Source organism: Endocarpon pusillum (assembly GCF_000464535.1).
Source record: "Endocarpon pusillum Z07020 unplaced genomic scaffold C711795, whole genome shotgun sequence".
Lineage (NCBI taxonomy): Eukaryota > Fungi > Ascomycota > Eurotiomycetes > Verrucariales > Verrucariaceae > Endocarpon > Endocarpon pusillum.
Window position 1 is genome coordinate 44,659 of NW_006913551.1, and position 25,885 is coordinate 70,543.

General features: G+C 48.0%; 8 protein-coding genes across 8 annotated transcripts; 4 read left to right on the plus strand and 4 right to left on the minus strand.

Annotated features, from left to right (window-relative positions):
• Window positions 1-2,214: 2,214 nt before the first annotated feature.
• On the plus strand, window positions 2,215-4,071 carry EPUS_06955 (uncharacterized protein; the record flags this gene model as incomplete). The annotated part of the gene is made up of 1 exon (XM_007788067.1): window positions 2,215-4,071. The coding sequence occupies one exon, from the start codon at window positions 2,215-2,217 to the stop codon at window positions 4,069-4,071; it is 1,857 nt and encodes a 618-aa protein (XP_007786257.1).
• A 323-nt stretch (window positions 4,072-4,394) lies between these two features.
• EPUS_06956 (uncharacterized protein) lies at window positions 4,395-7,203 on the minus strand (the record flags this gene model as incomplete). The annotated part of the gene is made up of 3 exons (XM_007788068.1): window positions 4,395-4,472; window positions 4,552-6,132; window positions 6,232-7,203. The coding sequence occupies 3 exons, from the start codon at window positions 7,201-7,203 to the stop codon at window positions 4,395-4,397; spliced, it is 2,631 nt and encodes an 876-aa protein (XP_007786258.1).
• Window positions 7,204-7,699: 496 nt separating this feature from the next.
• On the minus strand, window positions 7,700-8,668 carry EPUS_06957 (uncharacterized protein; the record flags this gene model as incomplete). Its single annotated transcript, XM_007788069.1, has 2 exons — window positions 7,700-8,609; window positions 8,661-8,668. The coding sequence occupies 2 exons, from the start codon at window positions 8,666-8,668 to the stop codon at window positions 7,700-7,702; spliced, it is 918 nt and encodes a 305-aa protein (XP_007786259.1).
• Window positions 8,669-8,992: 324 nt separating this feature from the next.
• Window positions 8,993-11,625, plus strand: EPUS_06958 (Vesicular-fusion protein sec18; the record flags this gene model as incomplete). The annotated part of the gene is made up of 3 exons (XM_007788070.1): window positions 8,993-9,348; window positions 9,401-9,716; window positions 9,766-11,625. The coding sequence occupies 3 exons, from the start codon at window positions 8,993-8,995 to the stop codon at window positions 11,623-11,625; spliced, it is 2,532 nt and encodes an 843-aa protein (XP_007786260.1).
• Window positions 11,626-13,592: 1,967 nt separating this feature from the next.
• Window positions 13,593-14,713, plus strand: EPUS_06959 (uncharacterized protein; the record flags this gene model as incomplete). Its single annotated transcript, XM_007788071.1, has 2 exons — window positions 13,593-13,787; window positions 13,868-14,713. The coding sequence occupies 2 exons, from the start codon at window positions 13,593-13,595 to the stop codon at window positions 14,711-14,713; spliced, it is 1,041 nt and encodes a 346-aa protein (XP_007786261.1).
• Window positions 14,714-15,100: 387 nt separating this feature from the next.
• On the minus strand, window positions 15,101-15,409 carry EPUS_06960 (uncharacterized protein; the record flags this gene model as incomplete). Its single annotated transcript, XM_007788072.1, has 1 exon — window positions 15,101-15,409. One exon carries the CDS (start codon window positions 15,407-15,409, stop codon window positions 15,101-15,103), a length of 309 nt encoding a protein of 102 aa, XP_007786262.1.
• A 670-nt stretch (window positions 15,410-16,079) lies between these two features.
• Window positions 16,080-16,841, plus strand: EPUS_06961 (uncharacterized protein; the record flags this gene model as incomplete). Its single annotated transcript, XM_007788073.1, has 1 exon — window positions 16,080-16,841. One exon carries the CDS (start codon window positions 16,080-16,082, stop codon window positions 16,839-16,841), a length of 762 nt encoding a protein of 253 aa, XP_007786263.1.
• Window positions 16,842-22,339: 5,498 nt separating this feature from the next.
• On the minus strand, window positions 22,340-24,617 carry EPUS_06962 (uncharacterized protein; the record flags this gene model as incomplete). Its single annotated transcript, XM_007788074.1, has 5 exons — window positions 22,340-23,401; window positions 23,453-23,840; window positions 23,892-24,055; window positions 24,107-24,372; window positions 24,440-24,617. 5 exons carry the CDS (start codon window positions 24,615-24,617, stop codon window positions 22,340-22,342), a joined length of 2,058 nt encoding a protein of 685 aa, XP_007786264.1.
• Between the last annotated feature and the right edge of the window lie 1,268 nt (window positions 24,618-25,885).

The window sequence follows — 25,885 nt, forward strand, 5'->3', positions numbered from 1 at the left end:
GCGACGTCTAAGGCATGATCTGTAAGTTAAGAGAATGCGTAGTGGACACGTGATATAGGCGTGGGGTATCTGTCAGCATTGACTCTGAATTTTGAAGTGAGGCCTACCCTGAACCTCTCTAGGTCTTCATGGGTATTAGGCTTTAGGCTACTAAATATAGGAACGTCTGTAGTCTTTTCTGACTTTGCAGATGCATGCTGGAATTGTTAATTCTGTTGTAGGACTGTAGTTATCGCTAACAAGGTCTAAGCTATTAAGCCTTGAGTCGGATCTTGGGCTGGGTGCTCAGAGGGCTGGGGAGTGTAAATCGGAGCCGGACTATGCGTAGGGATAGGTATACGAGAGGGTTCTTGTAGGTCGACTATGTCGTTGTCAAGACGTATCCGGGCGTTAGCCATAGCTTCCGCAGATAAAAAGGACTTAAGGGAGATCTCGGACTCTTCCGAGGAGGAAGGGACGTGGAACAGGATGAAAGAAGGAGAGGCAGTGGTTCTTCCACTGCCCAGACTGAGCAACAAGGAACAATGACAAAGGGAAAATAGGTTAAGGCGGACCTAAGGACCAGAAGATAAAAATAAGTGAGACGCTTCGTAATGTCAGGAGAGCTATGGTTGGGCCTAATATACAAGACGAAGCGTGAAGAAAAGGAAACGAAAGTGGGAACACAACGCTCTATATACATGTCCGTGCCCCTTATCTCGCTGAGGCCAGGTACAGACAACTGTGGGTACCTGTCGTCAGTGATGGCTAGAATAGCGGCGGGGAGCTGGGTCCGAGATGAGCTCTGTGAGCCATGGTCAGTGCCACAGGGAATATGGTCCTTGGCGTAGGTCGCGGGAGGATTCGTAACAGAGTATTATTATTAATAACCTCTGCTATAGTAGAGTCTTATAATAGCTTATTTTTCTTAAAATAGCTCTAAAAATATAAAGGAAATCTATTAGTCTTTTTGCGTATTATACTTATATAATAGATCTTTAGAGCTAAAAGGCACTATGTAATAGGCAGATTTAGAAACAGATTATCTAAATAGATACAGAATTTGAGCTGTTTTAAAAGCTATTCTATAAGACATAAAACAAGCGCAAATATAAGTGCTAAATCCTTTATATACGTTTTGCCTGCAGAGTGTAGGCGTGACTAGTTTATTTTTCTACCCTTTTTAAGCGTTTTAACGCCTTCTATTTGAGAATAAAATAGCCAGCTTTAAATATAGCTATAATTGCTAATATATTATAGTTTGTAGCCAGTATTAATAGGCTTGTTCTTTAGCTTAATTATATCTCTTAAATAGCCTGTAAAGGCGACCATGCTTCGTTAATAATGATATAAGAGGAGAGATAATAGGCATCTTAATAAGCAATTCGAATAAGGTCAGCTATATGTTGAATTCGATAAAATCAGAGTGTGTTTAGAGCAGGAGGAGCACTATTTATACTAAAATAATGATGAATAAGTTCGAATTGATCTTGACTTATAAATTGACTAAGATTATGAATTTTCTAATAGTCTATTTATATTATTAATAGGTACAAGCCAAAATAGAGATTTATGCCTAGAAATACATGTATTTCTGCTGGTGTAGTAGGTACCTAGTAACATTTAGACAGGAGAGAAAGAGGAGGATATAAAGGATCCTGAAGTTGAGATTTAGCGTATAAATTAGTCTCTTTAGAGAGGATTTCTACCACGAAATCACTAAAAAAGAGCTTAAAAAAGCCCAATTCCGATAAACATATATATTAAGAAGCTCTAGTTCGATTTTGAACATAATTGGCCTCAAAATGAGGGAGTTCTGTTGAAATAAGTATTGGTGATTCATTTGCGCATTCTGGCGTAGATGCTATCACTGCCAAGGCTTGATCGACATTATTTCGATCAACTTTTTTTGGGTCAATTCTGCATCTTTTTCGCTGGTTGTTGTTTTGTAGTAATTGCGGAGGTGAGTTATCTCTGTATCTCAGTGGAATTTGTGTATCTCGACGTGGTCGTAGCATTGGAGGTGGTTGAAAATTCATTTTAAAAACCAGCTGCGGAAAGCTATGGCGATCAAATGCGGCTCAAAAACCTTATTTTACGCCAAGTACGCTAATAGGCACACCCAGGGACGGAGGGGATACGCTGCGCTCGTCAGTCTCGACAGAGAAGGGCGAGATGATGGCTGGTCCATACTGACGTCCCCAAGGCCATTCTAGCTGGTGACTGCAGACTGAGATGGCTGCAGACCCATTATATGAGCTTCTTGCTTCTCACCTCAACCCTAACGTTTCGACCTCCTCCCAAGTTGCTCCATCATCCTCCGTGCATTTTAACGCAACGAGTTACCTCTCCCACCTCACATCACTATCCTTATCAGCCTTGTCGACTACCGAGACTCAATCTCTGGCTCAAGCCTTGAATACCAATCTACTTTCCTTACAAGCTCTCTCCTCAAGGTCGCATCGATCTGTCATAACGACCTCCAATGCACTATCAACACTTGGCGAATACCTACCGGCTCTCACATCCTCTGCCTTCAATCTCCGAAAGGGCGTACCAGATCTTGATGAGAAAGCGGTCGCCTTCTTGCAGAGATACAGCAAGTCGAATACAGATAATGCAGTCCTTGACAGGCGAAAGAGAGCCATGCTCTTGTCGCGGAATGTGGACAGAATATCTGATATATTGGAGCTTCCCACTCTCTTAGCAACCGCCATAGCCTCTTCTTCCACTCCTTCTGCTTCTTCTGGCTCTGCTGCAAGCAGTGTCAATTATTCCCAGGCTCTAGACCTCTTTGCCCATATCAAACGTCTGCAGATGATACACCCTGATTCAGCACTGGTACAGTCAATCCTTGAGGAAGCAGAAGGAGTAATGAAAGACATGACCAGCAATCTCATATCATCTTTGAGAGGTCAGAACATCCGACTTGCAGCCGCTATCCGAACTATCGGTTGGCTTAGGCGTGTTGCCCCGGAATTAGCGACACAAGGCGTACGCCTATCTTCTGCCAAATGTGCGCAGAGCAGCCCATACTCCACTAGCAGGAGCTTTACCCACACAAGTTCTGAAGGGTCCTTCGGCTATCTGTTCTTGGTGTGCCGTCTATACAACCTCCTGAATATGCTCGAAGCCCTCGCTCCCCTGCGTGACCTCGCCGACCAAGAAACCCAGCAACGATTGCAAAGACAAACCCGCTCAACAATTACTAGCCCTTCCCATGAACAGCCCAGCTCTCAAAGAAAGCTTTTCATGTACTGCCACTCCGCTTTCACGGGCCAACAGACAGAGCGCTATCTAAAACGCTACATCGAGATCTTCCGCGAACAATCCTTCGCTACAGTCTCCATGTACAAGAACATCTTCCCACCGGCCTCGGATGATCCAAATACCATCACCAACTCAACATCCTCCTCTCCAGCCCCAGCCACGTCTCCATCAACACCATCACCACCATTCCTTACCCTCCCCCAAACCCTTCAAACCTTCCCCATCCACCTCATCTCGCACCTCACCTCAACCCTCCAACAATATCTCCCCAACCTCACCGACCCCTCAGCCCGAGACTCACTACTCATGCAAGTCCTCTACGCGGCGGGAAGCCTGGGCCGTCTCGGCGCGGATTTCAGTATGGTCATTGAGAGTCTTCTTGACGACGACGACGACAACGATGATAAAGATAAGGGCGAGGAAGAAGGAGAAATAGGTGAGAAGGAGATCGCGCAGCTGAAAGGGGAGCCTGCTCGAGGACTAGAAGCAGCAGAAGCAGCAGCAGCAGCAGTGAAGGATTATGACGACGCAGCGTCTCTCCCATTGGCCCAGCAGACAACAAGCAGAGAAAGAACAACAGATCAAAAGCCAAAGGACGGTGGTAGCGATGGTGATGGTGGAGGCGATATGCCAATCCCAGAATGGATCCGCATTCTGCAGAAACACCGTCTGCAATCTAGCAGGCTTGAAGCGTTGTCCTCTTCTGCTCCTCCTTCTGCACCTAGTTCTGCTGGTCAGGACAAGCAGAGACTTAATACTACTACTAGCAGCGGGCTTCTGCCAAGGAAAGGATCGGCATCACAGGAAGCGGTGGTCAAATAGCGTAATACCATATGGGACATTCCAGTTGATTGGTGAAAATGATACGAAAAGAGCTCTTCGTTCGATCTCCTTCGAACAAAGGGAGCTATGTAGAAGTGAACAAGGCATGGTGAAGGCCATCTGCTCGATGACCAACGTGATATGTATTAATTATGCTAAGGTATAAGTATGTGAGTAGCACCACACGATGTCGTGTCAGTCCGTGAGGATATCATGTCCAACAACCTCGCTGAAGATACACACGTCCACCAATCTGGTTGTACAACCATTAGGCCCGGGGTTCGCTCTTGCATTAGCCTCTCCCACGCCAGCTGCTCATTCATTCACCAAAGCTTACAAGCCGGCTCCACATCTTGACAGTGGAAAGCCTTTTTGAACTCGGCCGAATTATCCATCGTGCCCTGCGTGATCACGACAAGTCAGCCTGGCTCACCAAGAATTCCCCATGCAAATTCGAATCCACAGAGAGGAAGAACTCACCAGAATCCTCGCCCACTTGGGCGCATGCGGATCCGTATAGATCCTCTCCACCGCCTTGGCCTTGGTACTCTTATCGCACCACCAAGTGCCATAGCTGATGAAGAACAGCTGCTCAGGCGAAAACTGCTGTAGACCGGGTAAGGCCTCGCTGGGGTTGTCCGCCTCTCTCCTCTTCCACGCCGAGAATGCGGCATGCAGACCGCCTGCGTCGGCGATGTTCTCCCCTAGCGTCAACCTGCCATTGACGTGGAGCGTTTCGCCATCGGGGCCCGAGATGGTGAAGTTGGCGTATTGCTTCTCGAAGCATTTGGTTCTGGTTTCGAATGCTTGCTGGGTGGATTCGTCGAACCAGTCGGTGTAGTTGCCGGTCTCGTCGTAGTGGGAGCCGGTGCTGTCGAAGGCGTGGGATAGTTCGTGGCCGGAGACTGCGCCGAAGGCACCGTAGGTCAGGTATTGCGGCACGGATGGGTCGTAGAAGACTGGAGCTTGCATGATGCCGGCCGGGAAGACAATCTCGTTGCCGGCCGGGTTGTAGTAGGCATTGACGGTGGGCACGGTCATGTCCCATTCGTCACGTCGAGTAGGCTTGCCTAGCTTGTTCCAGGCCTGCCGTGTCTCGAAGTGTGCGACTTGTACCTTGTTCTCGAAGAATGTCGTGTTAGAAATGACAACTGCATCGTAGTACTTTCTCAGCGCCTCAGGATCAAGCACATTAGGGTTGCTCGTCGGATAGCCAATCTTTTGATCAATTGCATGCACTTTCTTGATGGCTCGATCCCGAACATTGTTGGACATCCACTCGGTATTTTCCAGAGTCGTTGTGAAGCTATCTTTGATATCGGTAACGATCTGATCACCAAACTTCTTAGAGTTTTCGGAAAAGGCAGCTTCTACGAAGAACTTGCTCAGTATCCAGCCAAGATCTCGATCTACAGCATCGATGCACGTGCGCCATCTCTCCTCTTTCGCGGATGGGTCAAGCCCACGTAGCTTGTTGTTGAAAGCTCTGAGTGGCTCGAGTGAGGCGTGTTCGATGTTCTTTTCGTAGCGTTGTACGGCTTTCCAAACAAAAAAAGCTTGCAGCGTCTCATTTGTCGAGCTGGAAAGTAGTTTCGCAAGAGCAGCCATATACGCTGGAGAACCGACAATAATCTTCTCTGGAGAGTATCCTTTCGGAGCCAGTTGGGCGATGATGTAGTCGAAGGATACCTGCGGCAGCAAGCCATGTATCTCCTCGACAGTCATAGGGTTGTAGTACTTGGTAACATCTTCCTGCTCTTCAGTTGGCGGCGTAGCTGCTGCCAGCTTAACTTCAAGATCGACAATTTCGTGCGCAAGATCATTAATCTCCATTTGTGGGGCCATCCGGTACGGAGACTTGTTCAAAGAGTCGCTGTTGCGACGATATCGAAAGAGCGTAGCGTTACCGAGGTCCTCGAAAAATTGTTTCAGGACTGTAGCGGTTATCGATTGATACTCTTTAACGACCTCCTTATTCTCATAATATTCCTTGCTTGGTAAACCAATCTGGCGTGGTGGCGTGACCATCAAGACTTGGCTATCAGGATCACGGTCATCAGCCTAGATATACTGGATGTCAGCAAACTCCTGACGATTGGATATTTCCAGCATTCGTGTTTGGAATGTGCTGAATGAGAGCAGTATAGCAATCACCCTTACCTCAACATGAAACGCTAGAAATGCCCCAATATCGAGCTTTATCAGATTTAACAATGCCTCCGTCAATTGGTTGGCCCCGTCAGCAATCCCGTTCCACTGAGAGGTGGTCTCGGGCGATTTAAAAGTAGTGTGCCCAACATCATTAAAGGCCAAGGGGAAAGACATCTTGATCTGGTTGATGATACCTTGAAGCGGTCTGAGGCCAATTTCCTGAAGCTCTTTTTCGTTCATGCAGGAGTCGTAGTCATCCTTGAGCTTCTGGAAGTTGTCCTGATCTGCTGGAGAAGACGGTGCTTTCGAAGAACTTTCTTCCAAGATATGTCGCAGAATGGTCTTGGATCTCTCGGCCATGATAGTCCCTGTGAACATGTCACCTTGGTCTGGCCTGAGGTCATGGCGCAATTGCCAACCGCCACAGACCATTCTATCGAATTGGGTACAGGCATCAAGTTCTGCATAATCAGGATCGAGATTGTAAAGAATTTCAGACGCAGCATGTACACACTCGGGTGATTGACAAGAGTAAATCTTCTTGTCGTCCTTGCGATGGAAGAAGGAACCAATCAAAATAGAGGTAAGCAGCGTTAACAACGCGAGTGAGCATGCCATAAGGATGTACTTTGCATTACGGACCAGAAATCCGCGAGATGTATCGTATGCTTTCCGCGTATGATTATTGGTGGCAGAAAAGAAGCCACGGAGCTCGGATGGAAGTGTTGAGGGAAGTGCTGGTTGACTATGAGCGCCTTCGCCATCTTCGTAAAGTTGATCTTTCGCGAGTAAAGGACTTTCCTCGTCGTCGTCGTCGTCGTCGTTGGACTGAAGATGTTTACGATCATGGTGGCGATGCAAGCGATCAAACCACGAAGAAGTGTGGCCTCCCAGTGAAGTCGGCCGTTTTGACTGCTTTCCCGGGGGTTGTTTTTGGGGTGCCCATGGACTTTGATAGCCACTTCGAGTTGAAGAACTCATGGCTTCAGAGAGTACCAAATATTGTCGCTCGGTCCACTTGAAATCGAATGAAGACAGAAACAAAAGAAAGTCGGCAATGACGAGGAAGGAAAGGGATGAAAGACTACAGAGAATTATGGCGAGACTGTCAACCGGCCGACACTCTCCTGTATGTCAAGAAAGTTGTGATGACATCGTCTAAAGATTCCGGAATCTGACAAGTATCACGAGTTCGTCAATGAGGAGATCGCATTGCCTCTCGTTGGATTTTGTGACAGCTTACAACAGAGGACAAACAATAAGTATAAGTAGAATTACTTATTGAGTCGCCTGTCCGATCATTTGGTACGGAGCAGTCTAGTTTGCCAATGCATGGTATCACCAATCTCTACGGAGTACAATATATTTGCAACATTGCTTAGGATGAATTCTAGTTTGGCTTTACTGCTTATATTATAGTATATGCAGAGTACGTGGTAGAATGAAAGATGACTCGTTTGCCGCTCTGGGCATTGTGTCAACTTTGATGTCGGCTCTTGCTATGATGTCTATGCCGATGTAGTTTATGGTGCCTGTCTTGAATTTGATGCTCTCTGGACGATTTGTCCAAGCTGAATTCGTCGAAGTCGTCGAAGTCGTCCCCATGCCGTCGTCGTTGCTTGCGTTTCCTTCTACTAGAGGAATCCTCTTGCTCCAGCGATTTCATCTCTTGCAATTCTCTTTCACGTTCTGCCTTCCAGTTGCTGCGGCTCTTTTCCACGTCTCGTAGCTGCTTGACACCTCTTTTCATTACTGCGAGAGGGTCATTAGCGTTGACCCTCATCTTCTCTCGCTCCCTCCTGCCTATGTCGTCGTTGCCCCAGACATCTTTACCTGGGATTTCTGCATCGGTTTGGCTAGCGGTCGAATACCACGGAGTGTTCAGACCCTGCTTGAAACCTGCTGCATTGGAGAATCGCATGGTATATTGATCCTCATACTCTCGCTTCTTCTTCGCTCGCTCGGCTTCCGCCTCTGCATTTTTCTCCTTGTGCTGTGATCTCAATGTGAAGAGGTCTATATGTCCTTGTGAATCTGTAAGCGGCTCGTCTGACGTTCGTAAAGCACCCGATGTTCTTGCTTGTAGAGCAGCCACTTCTGTAGCAAGTCGCATATCACGGTCGGTGTCATCTTCTCCTGCAATTCGTCGTCGTTTGCGGCCGTGGCCATGGTCATCCTTACGGCTGACAGGAAGTGGAGACTTCTCCTTGAGTGGCAGGTCATCGACCTCATGTCCGCGTAACAACTTCAGTCTTCTCTCTGAATCAACAAGTTGGTGACGCCTATCCTCTTCATCCTCTCTGGCTTGTGCGTCGGCTTCGTCGCGGCGCACTCGGTCGATATTGTCTTGGTTGTAGACATTCCATGACTTCTTGCCCAGTAGATGACTTCGTAGTTGTTAGCAAGTATGCCACAATAAGTGATGATGGCAATCTTACAGCGGCATAGCTCAATCTGTTGCGTGGAAGAAATATCAACACGAAACAAGTGGTTCTCTGCCTGCAAAGAAACCCCCCACCAGACGTCACTCTGTCGTTCACACCCAGAGAACGCACAATACGAACAGCTTACAACAGCTTCCGCGGATAAAGATGACAAATAACCCGTGATAGGAAGTTAGAAGCCAAAGTGTCGTTTGTTGCTGGATTTGCCGCTCCAGAACAGGCACCACTGAAGGTCCAACCTCGAGGGGCTCCACCGAGGTCTTCTTTCTCTGCTTGAACAACATACACTGTCTCCCTGCTTCCACTCTCAACCTGTATATTTCATAATGTTCAACCGTAACAACCTCCCCTCGGTACCGAACCCTTTCAGCTCAAGGCAGGACGGTGCTGCTCGAGCTCCACCTAGAGACCCTTATGCTTCGCAAGGTCAAGGTCCTGCACCTCCGCGCAGAAATGAACAGGCATATCCACCACGTGGCAGAGGAGACTACGATACTCGAATGCACGATGGTTATGGAGCAAGCAGACATTCACCAGCACCGCCCCAGTACGACGGTACCGGTTCACAAAGAGGCATGACCTCTAGATCCAGTGGTATGAAGGGCAGGCAAGGAACTCCTGGAGCAACGTGGCAACTGAGACCTGCAAAGAGTCCAGACAATACATATACGTTTCGAAATCTGTAAGCAGAAACTCTGCACGAGTGAGTTTGACAGTGTGTTGATACGGTGCAGTGTGGCTGTCTCGCCTATGGATATACCACCTTCACGCGATGGTAGTGATATTCTTCTACTCCTACAAAATGCTTATGTTGTGTCCGCTCGGCCTTATGATGGCTTTCCACCCGGTCAGATAAGCTTGTCCGATGCTCAGCGGACTTGGATGGGTATTGCCTTGACCGATATAGTCAGCGTGGAGATGTACGACCCCTTCAGTAATGGCGGCCAGGCCTACTTAGGAGCAATGGACATGGAGATTGGATTTGCAAGCCAGAAAAAGCAAGAGCAGAAGCCATACGATCAAGATGAATTGGCCAAAGTTGTTACCGGGGTGTGTTCGATCAAGGATTTAAGATTGTACATGACTGACCTTCCCACAGCTCTTTGAGAATCAAGTCTTTGCTCCTGGCCAGAGGCTTATGATGGATCTCCGGAGTATACCACTGTTACTAGTTGTGAAGACGGTACAGTTAATGGATCTTACGGAGAAGTCATCGTCCGCTCCAACGACATCTGACCCCACAGCTAGAGGGATCGTTACTGCTCACACTGCCATCAACTTTTACAAAGATGCAAAGACGCCCATTCAGCTCAAGGGTTCCACCCGGAGACCGGCTGCGAACTCAATTGTTGCCCCTGATTTCAAGTTCGAAAACATGGGCATTGGCGGTCTTGATACAGAGTTCAGCACCATTTTCCGAAGAGCATTTGCCTCCCGCATCTTTCCTCCTGGTTTGGTGGAAAAACTCGGCATACAGCATGTCAAAGGTATCCTGCTCTTTGGTCCTCCTGGAACTGGAAAGACCTTGATTGCGAGACAAATTGGAAAAATGTTGAATGCTCGGGAGCCTAAAGTCATTAATGGACCTGAAGTGTTGAATAAGTATGTCGGTCAGTCCGAAGAGAATATTCGCAAGCTCTTCGCAGACGCAGAGAAGGAGTACAAGGAGAAGGGCGACGAGTCGGGACTACACATTATCATCTTTGATGAGCTTGATGCCGTCTGCAAGCAGAGAGGTAGTGGTGCAGGTGGCGGAACTGGAGTAGGTGACAGTGTCGTCAATCAGCTTCTCTCGAAATTGGACGGTGTTGACCAGCTCAACAACATTCTCCTTATCGGTATGACCAACCGTATGGACATGATTGACGATGCTCTTCTACGGCCAGGTCGTCTCGAGGTGCATATGGAGATTTCTCTACCCGATGAGCACGGCAGATCACAGATTCTCAAGATTCACACCCAGAAGATGCGGGAGAATAACGTAATGGATCGCGACGTTGATCTCGCAGAGCTTGCTCATCTGACTAAGAACTTTTCTGGCGCTGAGATCAACGGTCTGGTCAAGTCTGCAACCTCGTTCGCTTTCAACAGACACGTCAAGGTTGGCACCATGGCTGGTATCAGCGACGACATCGACCAAATGAAGGTGAACCGTCAAGATTTCTTCAATGCCCTTGAGGAAGTGAAGCCTGCTTTCGGCGTGTCAGAAGCCGAGCTTGAGAAGTGCTTGCATGGTGGCATCATTCACTATTCTCCATTCATCGACAACATTCTTGCTGAAGGCCGGTTATTTGTAGAGCAAGTACGGAAACCAGACTCAACGCCCTTGTTCTCTGTATTACTGCATGGACCACCTGCAAGTGGAAAAACTGCGCTTGCTGCCAAAATCGCTATAGACTCGGAATATCCATTCATCAAGCTTGTCAGTCCAGAAGACATGGTTGGTTTCAACGAGATGGCCAAGGTTCAGTACTTGAGCAAGGTGTTTATGGATGCATACAAGAGTCCAATGAGCATTATTGTTATGGACAACATCGAGCGGATTGTTGACTGGGTACCAATCGGTCCTCGATTCAGCAACTCGGTTCTTCAAACCATCATGGTGCTACTATCGAAGCAGCCTCCCAAAGGCCGGAGGCTTCTGATTCTGGCCACGACGAACGAGCGTTCCGTCTTACAGCAGCTAGACATCTTCAATTCGTTCAATTCTGACATCCCGGTGCCGAACGTCAATTCCTACGAGGAGTTGGCACACGTCATGCAGAAATCAGGAGCGTTCTCACCGCAGGACATCCAAAGATCTCTTGAGGAGATCAGGGACATTACGCAGAGCCAAGAAGTTGGTGTCGGCATCAAGAGGATATTGCTTGGTATCGAAACTGCCAAACAGGATGCGGACATGGCTAGTAGATTCAGCGGTGTGATTTCGAGGGCTGTTGCTGAACGCCAGTATTCATGAATGAGCAACGAAGGCGTTACGGTATGGTATAGACTGGGACTGATTCCCTGTGCCTCAACAGAACAGATGGATGGGTATCTCATGTACTTGCAGCGCCCTCTTCCAGCGGTGCCCTCTCTTGCTCAGATTCTTCGCCGAGGAGACGACCGTGGGTCTATAATATATTTTAGGAGCTTGCTTGCTATGTTCTTTCCGTCACTTTCCATCTTCTGTAGAATAATGTCAAATGGGCCTCCTCCACAGTCAGTTGATCCTCAGCATCCCTCTTAGAAATTGAGAATCAGTGAATCACCGGCTTGGCAAATATTACACCGAGAGGTGGAGGTAATCAAGCCTTTGACCACCATCAAGATCATCCTAAAAATTATATTCCTTTCTAACAATTTTCCATATAATGTCTTCTTCTTCGCCGCCGATGGATACCCACGACGCCGATGCGGATGCACAGATGCAAGAGATGATGGGATTTGCTAGGTTTGGAATGCAAAAACCTGGTAGGTCCTTGCGACATTGCTTTATGTCCTTGTTTCCTGCCGAAGCGATTCGAAGTTACAACCCAAACTCAGAGTAAATTTCAACCTCTTTTGCTCGTTCAGATTATCCGTGCTTGTCGCTTCTTCACTCCTTTTCCTCTAGAGAGAAATGCAGCATCTTTGAAGATTACTAGCGTTGCAAAGGCACTATTTCTCATGTTCTTGGCTTCACTATAGGAGATCACACGTGTTCGAGATAATTACGGTGTTCTGATATCAGTCCCTCTCTCTTTTTAGCATATTCTGGCATGCCTTCTTCCAGGCCCCTCACTCAGTACAGTGTGATCGAAAAATCTAGGCTCGGCGGAAACGGTAGGTTTCGAAGCACAAAAGTATGACCTGATGTTGGGACTGACACTCTTATGCTTGCTTGAGCAGCAGATCTGCCAGCAAAGCCCCCCTTCGCTCATCCTGGCTCCAGTGCCACAACAGCTTCAACACCCGAGAACGCCATGTCATCGGCTTACAAACCCAACACCTCTTCCAATAATCCCTCGCCAATAGTGTATACGAGTCCTGTGACCGGCATTTCTGTCACCCGTCAAGACTTGTTTGAGTACGGACAGGGCAAACGGACCAATGAGCAAGGGGATATTGTGTTCTTCAGACCGAGCTTCCTAGACGAGGATCCTTGGAAGACGTTGAGAAATAAGAGATGAAGCTTGCAGCAACGGGAGTACAAAGGACATGACCCTTGATGTCACGTTCCCAGCAGACTCGACCTGTGTAGTCAATGTCCAAATAAGCAGCCCCGTGGAGGCCGATGCATGTCCTGCCTTAGCAAGTCTCGAGCCAGACAACGGATGACCATTATACATAACATCACCTTGCTCGGTATGTACCATCCGCCCTTCAGCCGAACACCAGCCAAAAGTACTACGTACTGGAGTGACAAGTTGCTGAGCTAAATACTTATAACCACCAACGTACCCCGTTCAAAACTTGCCGAAACTCCTGCACAACCAAGCCCAGCCAAGCCCAGCCAAGCCAGCCAAGCCAGCTAAGCCGCAGTGCCCAGGGCGTCTCTGGCCCAAAGGCTCCAGCGATCCCCTTAGAAGTCCTCCGGTCCCTGGCACAACCCCCGTCATGGCCCGGTTCCTTGCTTCCTGTAGTGCCCAATTTCAGGTTCAGTGCCTGCCAGTGTGTCACAACGTTGATCTTGGCAGACACCACACAACTTGAACACGAAAGAGCCCTTGAATCCTGTTTCGCGTTATCCTCGCTCGTAGTTCGTTTATAGTTCTACTGGTAGACGAAGCGTGCTGCCTGCCTGCGCTGCAACCTCTCTCATTATTCTCCCTACCTGCTCTCACATACACCGCTTTTACAAGTGGCCCTCCACAAACCCCGAAGGGAAATTCATTGTTACTGGTCGCGTGACTTTAGGCCAAATCTTCATAACTCCTCTGAGCGTGCGCAACCCCTTGATCCTAGATGGACACACATCACCCCTCCACGTCTACCCAGCAAACCCAGGATAAGACAACACGGCCAAGTCGATTCAACAATCTACGCACTCTAGCCGACATCCGCAGCTCGAACGGCTTTTTCCCCAAACTGCTCAACTTCTTCCGCCAGACATGGCTTGACTGGGCCGGGCTTGCAGCAGTGGGCATCTTGACCGCCGGTGTACGTTTTCGGCCCCGTCAAACAACCCACCCACTCACCAGTATGAACGCAAAGCTGACATCTCTCCGTGTAACATCCAGCTCTGGACCGTGCACCCAACGCGTGTCCGCTACTTCCCCATCACCTTCTCCAGCTCAGGCGACATCGTCTATCCAACCCTCGCCTACCCCTACGTCTCTCCAATATTCTCCGCCGCAGCAGCCGGTCTGCTTTGTGCCCTCCTCCCCATCGCCGTGATCCTCCTCTGCCAGATCCGACCCCTGCACCCGGGCCACCGCAGATTCGAAGATGTCTCGTCCGCGCTCCTCGGGCTCGCGTTTTCGTTGGTTACGGGCACGTTCTTCCAAGTGGTGCTCAAGAAGTCAATTGGTGGGTTCCGGCCGCATTTCTTGTCGGTCTGTAAACCTGTCATTGATGGGAACAGAGTTCCGGCGGTGAGGGGGGCTGGATTCCAATCCGTGATGTACACGTCGGAAGTCTGCACTGGGGATGCGGGCAAGATCCAGAATGCGATGGAATCGTTCCCGTCCGGCCATGCTGAGATCGCTTTCGCGGGCCTGCTCTATCTTGCTATCTATGTGAATGCGCATCTTCGTGTCTTCTCGTTCTCGGCAACGCTCGTGAGCAGGCGGCCCAAGTATCTGAAGATGCTGGTTGTGATTGCGCCGATTTTATTGGCGACGTATCTGGCTTCGACGTTGGTGTTGGGCCACCATCATCATGCATATGATGTTATTTTTGGAGGGTTGATTGGGAGCGGGATGGCGATTTGGGGGTATAAGATGGCTTTTGTGAGTATTTGGGATGGGAGGACGAATTGGGTGCCGTTGAGGTTGAGGGAGGAGGTGGATGAGTTCAGTATCAGCACGAACGCTGATGGTGGTGTCCTTCCAACGAGGAGACCAGAAGCTGAGAGAGTAGTGTGAGCGCCTGGTTTGATTGTTGGTGTGCTTTCAGAATTGGACTTTTATACATCCGAGCTGGTCAGTTATCGTCATCGGTCATTGATTGACCATGCCGGAATGCGGAGTGGGTGGTCAGGTCCCAGCGTGTTAGTATCTGTTGATAACTGTAGCTTTTCGGAGCCCAGTTAAAACCCGTCCAACCTTCAACTTCATTGTAGATCAGACGTACCTCACTGCTACACACCTCTTCAATTGTCTTCGCAGGACTCGTGATCCAAACACCCACCAACTCTAGCAGACCTCCAACAAACCAGTGTAATACAATGGATTGGCTTCGAACTCATCGACTCGTCTTGCCCAGTCCACCAAAACCATAATCAATCATTCAACACATCACTGTTGATTGAATCACCCCCTCCTCAAAATCCCTCCATCCGCACCCTCACTCCTCCCAAAAGCCCTCAGACCCAGAAACACCACTGCCCCCAGACCGAAGAACATCACCACCGCCACCAGCCATAATATGACTCGCAGGAATAATCGAAAAGGCGAGAGGGGGCGAGGAGTTGGAGGTAGAGGTTTCGAGTCGAGGGGCGAGGAGGATATGCGGTAAAGCTCTTCTTCCTCCTCTTCCGATGCGGTTGCCGAGGAGGGAATGCTAGAATAGCCGCGCGACGAATACGATGGAAACAGGAGCGAGCGGAAGAGCGACGACATACTCGTGCTGGGTGAGAATGGAGATCAGGATTTCGGTGGGTGGGGGAGGTCGCGGAGAATGGGGAGGTGGGTTCCGCACAAATGGTTGTGTGACCTGGAGTGGTGGGGAGGTGGTGGGGAAGTGCGCGAGGTACCAAAGACGGGATTAGGAGGTACAAGACGGGCTGGAGCTGGAGAGTAAGACACCGGACGGATGTGGATGGTAAGAGGTTGTCGAGCCCCGATCGACGATCTAAGTTGTTGGGTGGATTGATTTTAGGGTTTCATTCTCTTACGAATGGCTGCATATGGCAATCAATGTTTCTATTTTCTATCAAGCTTAACATGAAGCGCTCATCACATTACGGAAATTGCACATTGTTGCTCTGCTTCCTTTTCCTTTTCAATTGTTCGACATCATGCTGATGAGATTGATGGTTGATTCACATCTCGTCGTCATCTATCTTTTTCCTGTCTTGGCAAGAGTGCCCAAGCACTGCATCAAAAAAGAGTTGAGGTGAGATCAGCGACATGTCACTCACCAGGGAGAAATATCTAGGAAGATGGGCCTGGGCAAATGAACTTGACAACTTTCAAATTGTACTATATTCTATCGCGCACCAGGGTTCATGTATCCAATATTACAACACTCTCCTTTTGCTCAACTCGGATCACGGCTGCCAATAAGGCCATGTCGTACGCTGCAGCGCTTTCTGGCCCCCAGCATGATCTGAAGCAACCTGCGAAGCCTCCACAAGCCGATTCTCCGAGTGCCTCGCCCCAGAAGCTGCAGAACCAGACGCAGCTGTATCGGTTGAAAGATCAACAAGGTGCCTCGTCGATCGGAAATCCTTCTTCACCACAAGGTCCCTACACAGCATCAACTTATCAGCGTCACTCGGACCACATCCCGCGAACTTCTTTGCCGTCAGAAGAAGCATACATCCTATCCCTAAAGACAGATCAAGCACACCACGCCGCCCTCACAGCTCTTCGAGATAGGTACTTTCCTCGACATCTGAACAAGCTCTCTGCGCATATTGCTCTATTCCGTGCCTTACCCGGGTCCAAGCTCGAAGAGATCAGCCATGACATAGCCTCCTTGAGCCAGAAGCAGCAGACCTTCCCCATCAAGACGTCTTCGCCTTTTAGACTGAAGCATGGTGTCGGTATTGGGGTCTCGTCTGGTGCTATGGAATCGAAGATCATCTTCGAAGACTTGCGATCGAAGTGGGAAGCGTTCTTGAGCAAGCAAGACAATGGTGGCTTCCGAGCGCACTATACGATTATGAACAAGGTGGAGGATGAGGAGGAGATAGGGAGGTGTCTGGAAGAAGTCAAATGTAGTTTTGGAACGAGCGACGGAATTGTTGAGGGGCTGATTCTATGGAGGTATGAGAAGGGCTATTGGGGATTCCTAAAAGCTTGGGATTTTAGACAGGAAAGAAAATAAAAATGCAAGAACAGGAACGGCCATGGTTCGAACCCAATCGAAATCACCATTCACCTATTAGTTCGTCTCCCGTTTTCATCCCATTGTTTCGACCTGTCAAACACTCTGCCTCAGCAAAATCAATACCCCAGAATCCACAATATCAAAACCTTGAACTCCGAACCACCAGCCACATTATTTTTGTGGTGATGGGTCAGAGTTTAGGAGAAACCCAGAGGGTTTTTTGGCCGACGTGTTAATGAGCACAGTGCCACTGTTAACACCGTTGGTACCTACGAGTCACACAAATCCGGGTACGATTCCGATTACGATTTGCTATATAGTGACACTCGGACGGTGCTACCAACTGCACCATCAGGCCCGAAGTTACTCTAGCAGCAAAATAATAAAATATATGTGTTTGTGTGAGGAAACACTTGTGCTCAGGGGAATACTCTGGGCATTGCTATTTATCAAACGGGTTTAGTCTGCTGAAAGTCTTGGTCGTATTCTATCACTTTAGGTCGTGCACTATTATCTATGAGCAGTACGATTTCATTTACCACTCATACAACAGAGATCCCGCCAGATGCGTGCTGTACCTCTACTACGAGAATGTGTCGAGCTTACCTCGCCCTCACCCTCTCAATGCCGCGTTTGTTATCAGTCACCTGGTGCGAGTGACCAAGTATTCACCACCCACGCCCGCTATACAGCTGCTAACAATCGAGTCCAGCATCTCTTCCTCACAGTCCGTCTGAAGGTCTTATCGGCTCAATGGAGGTGTTTAACTTTTCTGTGGCAGGCTATAAAGTCCATGCACCGCGATAACACTGGTATACACACGTCGGCAAGAAAGCTCGAGATAGGGCTTAGAGTCCTTGGGGCCTTGCATCGCAGCGAAAGATTACATGACTGGTACGCCACCAAACAATGGGGGATAAACCTTGCAGGACGAGTAGTTAGAGGAGAGTAGATGGGTTTGAGCACGGCGAGCAAGCCTTCTAGATAAGCGACTGCGGTAGCGGACGTATATCATCAATTCAATGACGGGTCCTGTTACAAGGATCTCCAGCCTCACTACAGAGTCAGAGGGTGGTTGTCTGGACTGCTCCGTAGATCGTAGAAAGTAAGTTGTATTATCTGTTAAGGAGCTGCGTGCGTAGAAATAGGTACATGTTGGCTGTACAAATTGGCTGTACAAATTGGCTGAACAAATTGGCTGAACAAATTGGCTGAACAAATTGGCTCAACAAATTGGCTGTACGGTACTGCGAATTTAGCTGCGAAATTATAACCTAACTCTCGATTTCGGGAGTCTCTGTGGCCGCTTTTGGCACCCATTGCACCATGTGGTCATGTGATCTGTGGCCGCTCTTTCCGTCACTCCGTCTAGTTCTGTCGTTCCGTTATTCATAACATCCTTCAAAACAATCGAGTTCCGAAAACGTCCCCTCCCTCGAAGATCACGTCCCTAGTTCCCTCGACCTTTAATGACTGTTCATTCGGCATTGCCGGCATGGTGATGGAGTTCCTTTCCATTGTCCCACGCGCAGGCAAGAGTTTGGTACACTCTTAGCACTAAGAATCATGGATACACAGCTGCCCCTACTCTTACTGTGTAGGCACTCTTCTGACTGGAAGGATACCCTGCGGTCAGATGAGCCATCGCCTATTCATCATTTTTGGGTGCCAATAATTTTTGGCGTCAAGAGTGTGCCAAACTATTACCTGGCCGGGAGATAGTGTTCCTGAAATTCAAACAAGACGTTAAATTGATATTATTGATACGGGCCACCTGAGCGCGTCATAGGGTCTCTATGAGCGAAGCGAACTGAACTAAGGACAAGACGGAAAGAAGAAACTCTCGAGGAAGGAGAGGACCTTAAGGACTTCAAGCACTGCTGACTCTTGTGAACAAAGCAATCCTTCACTTCAAGTGATTCCTCCTTGGCATCCAGTGGTTTCTTCTAATTGATTAGCTCGGGTGGTTGAGAGGGGAAAGAATTGAATTGAGAGGGGAACTGTGGAAGTATGTTGAAACAGAGGAAATGAAGTGTGAATTCCAATGGGCCAATCCCCCATTGAATTTCTGGAAAGACTTGGTTGCCAGGGGTGGTAACACCTTTTGGTTCACCAGGAGGAACAGTTTCTGTTTGCTGACAGGATAATCCCATTGACGTCTCATCTGACCCCGCGTACTTGGCTAAAAATCTACCGCCCATTTATTGTGCGTCCCAAAAGTGTTGCAATTAATTGCAACACTTTTGGGACGCACAATACTTGGCAGTATCTTTATTGAATTCTATGTTTCTAGCGAAAACGTCTATTTACGTCCTCAGCAAATGCGATCATGGGTTCCAATGGGTAAGCGTCATCAATGAAAAGCTCATCGTCGGGATTAGGAACTGGTCTGTCGAGCTGCGGAGGGTTTTGAGCTAGTCTTTGTTCAACCACGTTTTCCCTTCGTCTTTGCTTGTTTTCATGTAATGCTACTCGAAAGACGATTATTAGCAGGACTTTACGGAAGAGAAGAAGGCTCGAAGACACACTTACCATCAAAGGATGAGGCAAGAACGAGAGTAAGCGATAGCAACGAGAAGAAGGAGAATAATGCGCCGAAGGAGTCGACAACGCGCTCGTTGTCGTCCTTTAACCACCCGGAGGTATTCATCCACCATCGTAAATCGAAACACTGCCATAATGCGATTGTCGTCCAAACAGCTGACAAGAAGACTGGCATCAGCTCTCCTAATAGTCTTCTTTTTGAGAATTTTCTTTTGTATTCGTTTATCTCAATGCCGGACTTGAATGGATTTTGTGGCTGAAATCGAGCTACCCCATTGCGAGACTCGACCCATTCCATTTGGTTGCCAAAACCGATGGAAATGATCAAAATCAGAGGTATGAGAGCAAATACATCTGATAAGAAAGGTATAGCGTGCCGATCTGTACTGAAACTGCACTCTTCAGGAATTTCTGTATTGAAGAAACATGAAACCTGTACCACTAATGAGGAGACGTTATGTGTGTCGCTCGATGGAGTTCTCCCTGGGAAAATGTCATTTCTGTCATATCGTTTTTTTAGAAGATGACCTAGAAGACTAAGTGATAGGAGAAGGAGAAGGAAGCGTGCTGCACTTTTCCATTTATTTTTGAGCGAAAAAACAGGAGAGAACATCGTTCCGGCTGAAGTAAAGGCGGCTGCAAGTCCAAGGTTACAGGCCATGTCATAGTGATATGCAGAGAGACTGCGGATTCGTTGTAGAAGTATCGCTGACATGGAAAACGCAATGCTATTGGCAAGTTGGATATCACTGAGCGCGAGAGTTATAGTTGATAACACCGAATCAGCCTCGTCAAATCCTCTCTCCCTGATAACGAGTAAGATAATAATCATAGTCCACAGAGATATTAAAACGAGCTTTCTACTCACTTGAGATTGTAGTAGCGCCGGCCGATTGCGAAAAAGGTACCTATAATGCAGGCAGACGAGATGGAAACAAGAGGGATTAAGACCTAAGAAGAAATCAATAGGTTATCTCAATCATTTTCTTGAGTAACCAACAGCGAGTCCGGCAATAGCGTTGTTGGATTCCAGCTTTTCGGGAAACTTGCACAACTCTCCAACTCTCTCAAAGCACTCAATGTTATCCATGACGGCGACTTGCCGGCTAATTCAGGAAGGGGGATGCTCTGGTGCTGAGTGAATGTGGGAATGCTGGGAGACCAGAGCTGCTCTGAGTAATGTTGGCTGATAATGCTGATATCTATCGTGATTCCCAATTCAATTGAAAGAATTAGACAGGCTCTTAGGAAGTGTTGAGTTCGACATCGGTAATAGATGGTTTGAAAATCTTGGAAATATGTTATGGTGTGGTCAGTTGCGTGGAATAAAATGAATGGAAATATAATTTTCGAGTCTACTTGTGAGTGACTAGATATGAAGTGCAAGAACCTTTCTCTCACTGAAACCCAAACTTTCTGACCAGTCCCCTAGCTCAAAATATCATAGGGGTTAATTTGGACTCCAAGTCGGGCTGGGGGTTTGGGACGCCTCGGGCGCAATGAGCGCTTACGAAATGGGTTAAAGTGAATATGAATAAATAATCTTCCCACCTTGACCATCCGTCCTCGTAACAGAGCCAATGAGAAAAGGACTTCGACGGTCCTGCACTGCGGTCGGCTCTCGCTCGTTGGTTTCTGCTTTTACAATTCAGGTCTCGAGCGGTTAGGGCTCCATCAAGCAGAGTAAAAAGACATATGGGCCGAATCCCCAACCAGGGTCACGTTGTGATCTGTCTTAACCGCCCCTGCATCATTTTCTCTGGTTGTAGTTTCGAACCTGGCCAGCTCGCAGTTTGGGGCAAAGGAAGGGGCCAAAATTCTTGACTGTTCTTGTTGATCAACCCATTTAAAATTACAGGTTCACACAAACAGAAATGGATATATACTTCTAAATACTAGTTAGTTAGTATAATAAATGCTAATAATGATTAACTCTTAATTACTTGAAAGAATAAAATATAATTAGAATCCAAAAGTCTTACAGCATTAAATTACTTAATTATTTCTCATAATCCAATTAGAGGTATTCAAACATCTCAACGTAGAATGGTTTTATTGGTATTGTTTAAAAACGGTGAATTGGACAGGGTGAGAACAGTCGAGTATTTTATCCCTCCGGCCCAGCCGCCCCCCCGGCTGGGCCAAGCCTCATCATCCTCCAACTTCTAGGAATTGCCCTGGTCCACTTGTCCCCAACTCAAATCCGAGCCCAGGAGGCTTCGGGTCGTGGCCGGTGAGGAACTTGGTCTGGACGCTCCGAACAGACCAGGACTAGGGGTCGCGGAAATCTTTTCGATGTCTTGAAATGTGAACTACTTCGGATGAAATCTATTGAAATCATCTCTCTAATGTGAGACTACCGCCAAGCTCGAATAATTGGCTGAAAGTGCTGTAAGCTTAGGATGCGGCCTGTGAGGATTAGCAATCTAATTGGATAAAGTTACTCTGCATCTGCCTTTGTGGAATTAGTAAAATCTTTAGGGTGCCAAGGCTGCACAGACTCGCCAAGGCGTACACCATCAAAATCTACAGAACGCACAAAATGCGCACAGAATACGCAGAATATGCACAATTCAGAAAAAGACTTTCTCTTTTTTCCTCTCCTTAACTATTCCTATTTCAATTGTAACATATTTATCACCAGTTGTTAATTAATGAATGACTAATAATTTATTTCAATGTTGTTTTTATTAATAAGAAAGTTGAGAACGATACATAACAATCGCAACAACGATTAAGCGACAGTGTTCTTTGCCAGTTGCTTCAAATCTGTTGCACTGTATGAACTTGCTTCTTCTTCCGCACGGGAATGCTGGTAGCAGTCGAGCTTGTCGGCCTACTGCAATGTTGGCGTTCTTGCTCTGCCCAGCCTCTCCTCGTGTGAGATTTCAACTGGAACATTCAACTTCGATCATATCGATCTAGTCGTCAGTAATGTTCTGCACGGCGAACTAGTGGCAGCCGTCATCGTCATGTGTAGGCCCTGGGCCTGGCAGATTGTGCAGGGAAATATTGCTGTTGCCCCTCTCTGCAGCGTGCGCCCGCCTGAATGGGCAGAGGCTCTTCTTGTGCGGCATGAATGCCGGAGTATGAGACATAGAAGAATCCATTATAGCCACACTAGTAAGCATCGTTGGCTCATCGGTTGCAGCGTCGTCGGCCTCCGGAATGATGCTGGGATCGAACCCGGCCAGCGACCCTTTACCCTGCGTACCTGTCAGTTTGTAGAAAAAGCGCAAACCTCGTGCATCCATAGGTTGGATCTCTCCGTTCTCCGTCATCTCGAACCGTGCTCCTTGCTCGTGACCGTATTTTACGGCGTATGGCAAAGTTGGGCCAAATTCATTCAAGGGGACGGGTCGAAATATCCTTCGTCGAGACTCGGCCAAAGTCAGGTAGTCGATCATGCCATCGAGGGTGTTCAACCGAGTTACAACGTTGTCGAAGTATCTCTTGATCCTGGATCTCATATCTTCCAGCTTCACATCTAACAGAGATATGAACTGATGTTCAGGGCTCTCAGTGTCTCCACTTTTGAAGGAATGAGACTTCTTCACGTTAGCAATAAGCTGGCTTTCCAGATCATATGTTTTACTCGCAGAGTCATACGAGGTCTGCTCCGGGAGATATTGCATCAGCACTCCTCGCCGCCACGAGTAGATTGGATTCCAGAAATCCACCATCATCAACGCGTTGAAGGTTGCGGCGCTGACTAGACCGATTCCGGGTTTGATACTCTGCATCTTGAGCACTCCCTGTGCGTCTTCGTAGGAAGGCTGAAGAATGGTAAACATGCCACCCTCACCTTCACCTGTCTGCAATTCTATAAAGGCAGTGGTATCGTATGAGCCAGTAATCTTACCACCCCCTAGAGTACCCTCTGGCAGACTTAAAAGGGTATACCCTGGCGGAGCAGGTCCTTCGACATCTTGCAACAAGGCGAGCCCTAGCTTCTGGGAAGCTTTGTCATAGTCTGTTGGCCTGAAGAGGAAATCGGGAATATCAATTCCTTCCTAGGTCGTGGTCAATATTGGCGCTCGCAAGTGGTCTAGAATGTCCCTCACCATAAGACCCGTCTTGGAATACTGACTTAACATCTCCTCGTCATAGAAGTGGTTAGCAGGCGCGAAGGATTGCTCATTAAGTGACGAAGCGGGCACGATGTTTGTTGTAGTAGTGAGAAGAAGATGAGACATCCATCTCTTTACATTCGAAGGACGATTCAGCGGCTTCTTGGCTGAATCCAGGAAATCCATGGCCCTGCGCTGATTGTACCACTTGCTCACGCCGTTTTCAACGATTATCTCCATACTTTCTGCGCTGGAAACTCCGGAGAAGATCGTTTTAGCGGATTGATCAGTTAGGTAGGGAGCGGCCAAGAAATCCTCCTGATTCTTGTCGGACAACCTTGTCACGAAATTATTATTGTCGGTGATCCAGTGTAGCCATGGTCTGAGATTGAGGGTCAACCGTGTCGTTTTCGTACTGTTGTAGTGCACTCACTTATGCAGCTCCTTCATTACTAGAGCTCCATTGACATGACCATTCCAGGGGCCGAGGTAGGCAGTCTCTTGCTCGAAGGCATTTGTAGACATCCCCTGAAAGATCCAGCCAATACGGTTGTAGCCATCAGGTGTTTGGAATTGATTGTTCTGAACGGGATTCCGCTGGAAGAGCTACTGTAAGGGACGGTGATCAGGAGGGGCAGCTTAACGTACTTCGTAGAATCGAAATGTTTTCGTATCCCAACTGGCGACCTGGAGAAAAGCTGTTGTGCTTTTCAGAGCACTTGACCCAACAATGCATAGAGTCCACGACTTATCGCTCCGGTCTTGGAAAGGCTGGTCATCACTCGAGATGAATGCAACAAACCGAACTTCTTGGCTGAGCCAGCTGCTCTTCTCTGGGACCCACTGGATAAACCCTCCATCTGCAGCACAGAAGATGTTAAACGAGTTTTTCGGCGGGGTTTCCTGCGAATCCTCTAAAATCCGGGCATATTAGATCCAATAACCGTGAGGGCAAAGATAGATTTCTGCGATGTGGCATACTCCAAAACTCCATCATAATCTCGTCAAAGCTATTGACATTTGCGTTTTGACCCCTCTGTAGCCATTGCCCGAAGAAATCCTTGAAATTGGCCTCTCGAAAGGCCGTATCAGCTAGCAGATCCTCGTCATCTTCATCCGACCGTTTGAAGCGGCGGTACCACAGGTCAGTGGAGGCCATTTTGTGGCTGGCCCAAGTCCTTCAGCCTTAAACAAGAACAAATGGAACTTGCTGCAGAAAACCTTGATAGTAGAGACACAGCTGGACATGAAATCAGCAGATCCAGGCGACTGTTCTTTTCGCAGCTTTTCTCTACTTGGAGAAATGATGAGATACACAGGGATATCATCAAAGAATAGACGGGCGCCACTGCCGCTTGAAGCTTGCTCGAGTGCAGAGCTGAGGTGGGACAAATGCACTCCGAGTCTGGCATACTTTTTTAGTGGGGCCATGTATTACACTAGTGATTGAAGCTCTTGGCAATAACTCTACCTTCTTCTCCGTCCACCCACCAACAATACTACTCTGTATAAGCATTTTTCATGTAGATATATCCTCTGTCAATCGGTCGTATGAGAGAATTCAACCAAAACTACTCTGGACGAAAGAAATAGGTAGAGCGGTGAGTTTGTATTGAAACGGTAACGCACGAATCAGCTTGGCGCCCAACCATGGAAAGACACGTGTGAGACCAGAAACTTATGAAGTACCCATGATACTACAAAGTACTACGGCAGGCCTGCAGCATTGTTAGTTCAGGGCTAGATTCTTTGCCTGTACCACGGTAAAAATGATCAGTACAAAGCAGCTATTCTCAAAAGAAGTGGGATGTAACTAATGGTTAAACCGATCGGATTATGTGTACTAAGAACAAGCATTACAGTAACGAATTAATGCACCTTGTCACCGTAACTAAAACTCAATGCTCCTAGCACCAGACTAACAATACCTCAGGCCACCTACTAGTGCTATGTATTGCCTGGTCTAGAACCTGTAAGTAGCACTCCGCCCTCTTCTCGACCTTGGAATTGGGCCACCTTCAGCCGCACTGCTCACACAAGCTTGCTGACTGCACGTAGCTGACTTGTAGAATAATGCCTTATCGGCAAGATAACGTATTCAGCTCACCAATCCGTCTCATTCCTGGCTGCATCTGGCGCAGACCTCTCCAGACCCTTCAAACACCACTCTGCTGGAAGCGGGGCAGTTGCAGGCTGATGCATGCTACACGACTGTGTGGTTCCGGGTTGTGGGGACCGTGTACTACATTGCCTATATTTGTTGTCTTCTCCGCCATGGCATGACCAAAGTGCTCGTCCTCTACCACTTCAATCATCATTCTAGTGCCTCAAAACAGCCGTCCATCAGCCTTTGGTCAGGGCTCTGTCCCCTTCTTGGTTGAACCCTTTCACCGGCTGGCAGCAGTCCCATTTATACCACCTTACCAT